Source organism: Penaeus japonicus, unplaced genomic scaffold (genome assembly GCF_977035675.1).
Source record: "Penaeus japonicus unplaced genomic scaffold, GWHDUDI00000001_assembly GWHDUDI00000004, whole genome shotgun sequence".
NCBI lineage: Eukaryota > Metazoa > Arthropoda > Malacostraca > Decapoda > Penaeidae > Penaeus > Penaeus japonicus.
In genome coordinates this window covers 4,103,886-4,111,385 of record NW_028234406.1, presented here as the reverse complement: position 1 = coordinate 4,111,385, position 7,500 = coordinate 4,103,886, and the positions used below count along the sequence as shown (strand labels likewise).

The following is a 7,500-nucleotide window of genomic DNA, read 5'->3' as shown; positions in this document are numbered from 1 at the left end:
CTTCAATTTTCTTGACTTTATACTCTTTTGCGAAACATACTTTCATTATTCTTCAAAAAATATTAGGATTTTCCAAATAGGTATGAACAATTTGGGTAGATGTTTGGCATCATCTCATTCAAGAAAATGGTTACAATCTAATCATTTTCACTTAAGTGGATATGTGTTCTAGAAGGACAAGCTGCCATAACTCTGCCATCTTCCTCCTCTGTTTCTTCATCATAGGGTAATAAAATAATCCAGTAATACTAGTCTCCCATTTTATTTTCTCTTGTATATCACAAAAGCAATTAACGCATCATACAAACTATATATGTAAGAATAATGTACTGATAATAACTCTTAAATATTCCCATTCAACAATATCTCTCACGAGACAATATTTCCCTTGTAAAAGTACTATGACCAGCGGCAACGCGACCGCCACACAATGGGTGTTCAAAACTATGAATAAAAACGCACTGATCGCGTGGGAAACTATCAGTGCGGATTTTTCTTACATTTGGAATCAAAATACCCCTCAAGATGCCAATCAATCATTCATGTTTAAAATGTTCATGAAAAGCCATACATCAAAATAACAGGCGACGTGGTTTCGTCTCCTCATACGAAGCTTCAACAGGAGCACATCATCAATCAGTCCATTCAATCAAGATGCTAGGTTCTCTAACATTTTACAGGTAAACCTCATTAAGACTGACCACAAGAATCCGAGGCAAAAAAAAAAGATATATATCGTCCGAATGGTGATCTCTCGCAAATACAGATCCGGTTATTCAAGCAAAAGTTAATAATCAACGGAACAGATTAAGCAAGTGAGGACTTCAGTGTTAATGAGGTCCAACTGTACCATTGGTCAGCACACACCCCGGACATGGGAATATGTACAGATGAAGGTGTCTAGTATTCCTACTGAGCCCTCGGTTGCTCCTACTCTCACATGTTTCATGGTTTATCACAAGCAGGCAAACTAGGTGTGAAGAGACTAACTATTATGACACTTGAAGTCATCTTCAGGGGGTTTTATTCCTTGAAGTGAAAAAAAGAAGAAAAAGAAAAAAAAAGAAAAAAGAACAAACCTGACAAAAAAGACTACAAAAATCACAATAGTTCTTCCCAGCACATTTGATATCAATGTAGCACATACCGAGTAGGCAGAGGAGAGAGCCAGCAGCAGCAGCGACGAATCACGCGGGGGAAGTACGCCCCGCACAACCGTTACCCTAAAACTGCCCCGGAACTCTATCTACTCGGCCACTATGTCTGGTTATCGAGACGATTTTAGTCCTAGAGCTGTGGGGATACCTCATAGCTCCAGTTATAGATATATATATGTGGGACAAAGAGGTATCATAATGCAACAGACACCCTGCAACAGCAGGAATATCTAGGGATAACAATTAAAATCCTGGATCAACAGGGGAACCCTTGGACCACAGATACCTCAGAACAACATCGTGTATCAAAAGAAATGCTCCCAAGCAACAGGACCGGGAGCCGAGGAGATGAAGAATTGCACACTATATAACCATGACTATCCAACTTCTGAGTTTGTGATATTTAATTGACAATCAAAAAGCTTTGTGATAATCTAGTTAATCACATAACTAATACCAGTACACAAAGCACAAAAACTATTTCTTCCATTTCATTTCCTAAAGAAAAATGCATAAATACGGAAAAAAAAGAAAAAAAAAAAGAAAAAAGAAAAAAGAAAAAAAAAATCTGTGACAAGTTAGGGGAAGCCAGAAGCTTCTTTGAGCAGTCATAGGATGCAAATCAAATTCGGTCGACAATTCTTTAATCCAAAAATAAGATAGATTTCTGCAGTGGAGGACAGCAGCTGACCAACTCAACCAGTGGCTCCAGCGGAGGACAGGACTATAACACGTTAACTTCTTGATCAGTTAACACCTGCCTACTGCATCATCAGTAGAGGGAAACTTATTTGGGGCAAACAAGGTAACAGAGTTTTCATGTCCTATAAATATATCTATGTGCAGTTCTTTTCTTTTTGCAGTTCATAAAATCCTCAAAATCTAAGCTGATTAAAATTAGTGTTTTTCTTCAGATAAAAGCAACAAAAAAAAACATTAATTGTGAATTTTCAGAACTATGTTAATCTGCAGAATAACATCACCATTAACAAACAAGAGAATATCACCAGCAGATCCCTACTATGAAATGGTGAAGTGTGTTCTTTTTTTTTTATAATTTTTTCTTTTTTTTTTTTTTTGGTAAACAAAATTCCAATCATGTTACAGACAAGTAGTTCTCTTCATAAATCAACACTGTATGTTCTCAACAAGCAATACTCATTAAGGAATCGGCCTCTGCCAATATCCTCGGGCAGCCAACCGGCCACCTGACCTTCCATCCGTCTGAAAATAAGTGATCTTTCACCATCGTTTAAAAAGAATTACAGAACTGCTGACAGTCAACAGCTGATACAGCCACAAAACAATATTAGAGAAATGTATAGTATGATATTTCCTAGGTAAGGTAAAAAATATATTCACCTGTTATTTTTACATATTCCTAAACAAATACAAATTGGGAATAATCGGAAAAAATACAACTGTACAATTGGGCAGCTGACCACTGCAAGAGTTGCACAAGCCCCATTATTCTAATAAATCATAAATTACACTTAACTCAACAAGGCATTGGCCTGAGGCGTACTGTATGCCTGACAAACTGAGAACACTTTATATAACATAAAATACAATATATATGTCTCATGCCACATCCCATTCACAGCTGGCCCATTATTAAACTACAATTTAAACTCTTTTTTTTATAAAAGTCACTTTTCAAATTGAACACCATTCTTTTCAACTCTTTTTACAGTCACTTCAATCATATAATATGGATCACAAGAAGAGAAGTACCCCCAGACTGTGGTTAAAACAGAAGCATTAGCACCAGGAGTCTTGGTAGGTACTTCCGAGTCCATGATATGGAGAAAACAAGTCACTGTGTTTAAGTGCACACGAGCCTTGCTGAGGACCTCTAGAGCTGTCGCAACTAGGCCTTGCCTTGGAGATGTCCTATTTATAAACAATTTACAAAGGCTTAGGACTTATATATCATATATATATATATATATATATATATATATATATATATATATATATATATTTATGTCATTTAATTTATAACCAGTATAAAAAAAATTTAGTTATTTCTCCTTTTAAATTAATTTGGCTGAAATACTGGTCTTTTGGGGAAGAACAATAATAAAAAAAAAAAAAAGGGTTATAATCAAATAAACAAAATCATTCAAATGACCCTTTTCTTTGATCTTTCAATTTTCACAGATTGGTCGCTACAAGCTTCCAGGAAAGACATTGTACCTCACGTATGATTCGACCAATTGACGCACGGGACAACCTTGCCTCCAGACGGCCTGTCCCAAATCAGTTGGGCGGCAGAGAGAGAGAGAAAAAAAACTCGCAATATAGTAAGGCAGGTACTAGACGCTGTCCGGGGACTAAAATATGTCTGGACATCTGGACCATTCCTGCCTTTCCTTGCAGTCCCAGTATTCGTGCGTAAACCTGAAGATGAGAGCTCCTGTGACGTCGTCCGTCTCCTTTACGAACCATGTTGGACAATAGGGAGGATATTCACGACCTGCGGAGGAGGGGAAAAAAAAATGGGTTACAGGATTGTGCTTTACACTTTACTTAAGCCTTTCATGCCGGGGCTGTTCCGGCTCTGAGTGGTCGGAACGCCAGGGTTTTCGAACACATAAGCCTTAAGCCTGGGCTGTCCGCTCGTTCACCCTGAGCGCCGGCCTTGACCAAATATCTTGTTGACGGCGTCTGACCCAAACACTACGAAACGTGTCAGCAAGTCGTCCGGCGCGAATGGGTTAATTACAGGAAGAGCACTTGATAAAAAAACATTCTAATAAATGAGGTATTTCGTTACATCTGATTTCACCAATTTGTTGCAACTGAGACAGGAGGGAGTATTAAATACCTCACAACAGAACAATAAATAATGTAGTAGAAGGTAGAGTATATGAAACTTTGTGTAAAGCATAAAACAAATAAATACTTTGATTTTCTTTACTGATTCAACTCCTTATAATCATTAATCTAATAGGCAAAAAATAGCCATAAGATCACATGTGAAATAATCACAAAACCATTTTAAAAAATCACAACTCCATTACCTAAGAAAAATTATCCATTAGTAAAGAAGAAGAAGAAGAAGAAGAAGAAGAAGAAGAAGGAGGAGGAGGAGGAGGAGGAGGAGGAGGAGGAGAAGAAGAAGAAGAAGAAGAAGAAGAAGAAGAAGAAGAAGAAGAAGAAGAAGAAGAAGAAGAAGAAGAAGAAGAAGAAGAAGAAGAAGAAGAAGAAGAAGAAGGAAAAAAAAAATCCTCCCGTAAACCAACCTTCAGCTGCTGCCTCCTCGGCCTCTGCTTCTCGTCTGCGCCGAGTCGCCCGCTGTTTCTCCTCTAACCTCAACTTCTCGGCATTTGCTTCGTCCCACATCCCCTGCTCCATCAGCCTCTGGTCGGGCCGATGCCGAGAATCGGTTGGCGACACGTTCTCCTCTGGCTCATTGAGCTGGCAGGCCAACTTGGTGAAGTTGTAGTATTTTTCTGACTCAGGCCTGAGGGAGAGGAGAAGGTTTTAATTCACAGGACAAAGGAGGGTCTCTGATGAACCGTGTCATATTTAAGAATGTCACAGGAAAAAGGTGAATGATCGCTGTGACGATTAGTGGCGTCAATCCTTGTCTATTCTTCTGATTTCACTGGAACCTTAAAATATTGGAGCAACTGCAATGTGTAAAGCAAAGATATCTTTTAGTATGATATCTTAATACAAATTTGCTAGTCAAAAGTTTACATATTCAACAAGTGTTTTCTTTCTCTAAATTATAAACAAAACCCATTGCATAGAATCATACAAACTGGAGACTGATGTATATCTACCTAAAGCATATAATAAGTACTTTTATTTCTGTTAATGCAATTGAAAAAAAAACTCTGACTTCTGTTACAAGACCTTGCCATTCCAATCAACACTCTTAAACAACTTTTGAAAAAATTAATTTCAAATAAATTTTCTTACATCATCTGTTGAAATTTCCTTTAACATTCACAAAAAAAATTAAAATATGGGCATTACACCATTACATTATACATTGAATTCTTGCAATACCACTGCAAATTTCCAGACTCCTTACGGATGGCTACTTACACAATTGGATTCCTCTTCCACAATACTTTAGGCGGTCCAGTCTCGTACACCGGCTTGCCTGCCCTCATCGACTGAGAGGTCACTCGGCAGGCCTCAATCTTCTCATCCCAAGTGCCTGTGATGAACCACTTAAATGTACCTTCGCTGTCCACGACATAGCCTGTTACCTGTGAAAATGCGAGAATTTTTAATGATTGTCTTGTAGTAGATATAATTTCTACAGTAAACAGTATATATTGAATTGGTTCTGTTGAAGAAGAGTGAAATGTCATATGTTCCTGAAAACTTTGCATCTGCCTTATATCACATGCCCTAACAAATACAAAAAGTTTATATACAAATATTCATTTTCAACTTTTAAGACCTATTCTTTAAATCACAGCAAAAGACATCCCCTTTTTTAAACAATAATCCTAAGCTTAAAAGAAAAAAAATAATGACACTAAAAAATTTAAAAACCTAAAAACAGTATCAGCCTCTACCAACCCATCCTCCTTCTCCCTCTGACTCTCCCGTCTCCTTACCTTCTTTGGAATCTCCCTGGAGAAGTACGAGTACGGAATGAACTTAAGGCAACACTTGTCTCCAGTCTTGTGGTTGACGATCTCCATCTCGCCGTGGTTGTCCAGCCACAGCTTCCCCACGATCATGTTGTGCACGGTGGTCGACACCTTCCTCCAAGTGTAGTGGTTTCCTGCAGAGGAGGGTTAGGATGGGTCAGGTCATTCATGCATTCATGTTGTACTATCTGGGAGAACTTTGAAAAATCATTGATTATTCTGGACTATTTGCTAGTTGTTATATGTGCGTATCTTTCCAAAACGTACGTGGGAATTGAAGAACTTTTGAGAGTTTGTGTTAAATGCATAACAATGAATAAATAAATAATATCGCAATCAAATTAATAGTACTTGAATAAGACAATAATTTTCACTGATTATCCACTGGATATTTAGAAGGAAACCTTTGATCTCTTATCAAACAAGAAGTCAGCCATCAATATCACTATTAAGAGTCCAAATAAATAACAGTAATCAGAAGAAGAAGAAGAGGAAGAAGAAGAAGAGGGGAGGAAGAGGAGAGAGAGTGAGAAAATAAGAAAAAGTGATTGAAAATGAGAGAGTGAGAGAGTGAGAGAGAGAGAGAGAGAGAGAGAGAGAGAGAGAGAGAGAGAGAGAGAGAGAGAGAGAGAGAGAGAGAGAGAGAGAGAGAGAGAGAGAGAGAGAGAGAGAGAGAGAGAGAGAGAGAAGAGAGAGAGAGAAAGAGAGAGAGACAGAGAGAGAGAGAGAGAGAAAGAGAGAAAGAGAGAGAGAGAGAGAGAGAGAGAGAGAGAGAGAGAGAGAGAGAGAGAGAGAGAGAGAGAGAGAGAGAGAGAGAGAAAGCCTTGCAATCTAAACCAACCATAACTCTCAACCCATTATACAAACAAACAACCTCGCATCGACATCAACACTAGTTAGGAGACACCCAACGACACCTCGCCGATCGTCCGCCATTAACGACGCGCAGGGGTGTCACGTGACCGCACCCTCGCCGACCCGTACCCAGAGACTCGATCCTTCGGCCTACCTGCGTGAGGGGACGCGACCCTCCTTGCTACTCGATTTGTGTTTGCTTCTTTGTTTGCTTCCCATCCCCTTCCGCCTTCCCTCTCTCTCTCCTCTCCATGTATTCTTCGTCTCCTCTTCGGGACTTCTCCCCTAACGTTTTCTTCCTCCTCCTACCCCTTTTCATTGCTGGTCTTCTGCCCTTCCTTCCTACCTCTACCTCCCCCTCCCCTCCTTCCTTATTTCCCTCCCTCCTCCCTTACCCCTGTCACCTCTACCTGTACCCCTTCCTCCCCTCTTCCTTCACTTCCACCCTTCCTCTCTACCATCACCCTTTATCCTACCAATCCCTCTTCCTTCCTTCCTTCCTTACATCTGTCCCCTCTCCCTCCACCCCTTAACCCCATCCTTTATTCTTCCTTCCATCTTTCATTCCTCCCTACCACCTGTCCCATCTACCTCCACCCTTCACCAACTCTTTCTCTCCTTCTCTCCTTCTCTCTCTCTCTCTCTCTCTCTCTCTCTCTCTCTCTCTCTCTCTCTCTCTCTCTCTCTCTCTCTCTCTCTCTCTCTCTCTCTCCCCCTCTCCCCCTCTCCCCCTTCCTCCCCCCAACCTCCCTCTCTCAAGCGCCCAAGAAAGAAAGATAGAAAAAAAAAGTCCAAACAATAATTCCATAAGAAGTTTTTTTCCCCGTTGTCGAAAATCGCGTGAAAATAAAACGACGTGATTCGAA

At 39.8% G+C, this 7,500-nt stretch overlaps 1 protein-coding gene across 9 annotated transcripts in view; it reads right to left on the bottom strand.

Annotated features, from left to right (window-relative positions):
• Nucleotides 1-245: 245 nt before the first annotated feature.
• The window catches only part of Osbp (oxysterol binding protein), a 221,252-nt gene continuing 213,997 nt past the window's right edge, over nt 246-7,500 (bottom strand). For all 9 annotated transcript variants that reach the window (XM_043000308.2, XM_043000318.2, XM_086535916.1 and 6 more), the window contains 4 exons: nt 5,744-5,913; nt 5,220-5,386; nt 4,406-4,626; nt 246-3,636 (listed from right to left, as the gene is read on the bottom strand). In XM_043000308.2, the coding sequence (XP_042856242.1) occupies nt 3,494-3,636; nt 4,406-4,626; nt 5,220-5,386; nt 5,744-5,913 (701 nt within the window). In that variant the 3' untranslated portion in view covers nt 246-3,493. The remainder of the gene's footprint in view (nt 3,637-4,405; nt 4,627-5,219; nt 5,387-5,743; nt 5,914-7,500) is intronic.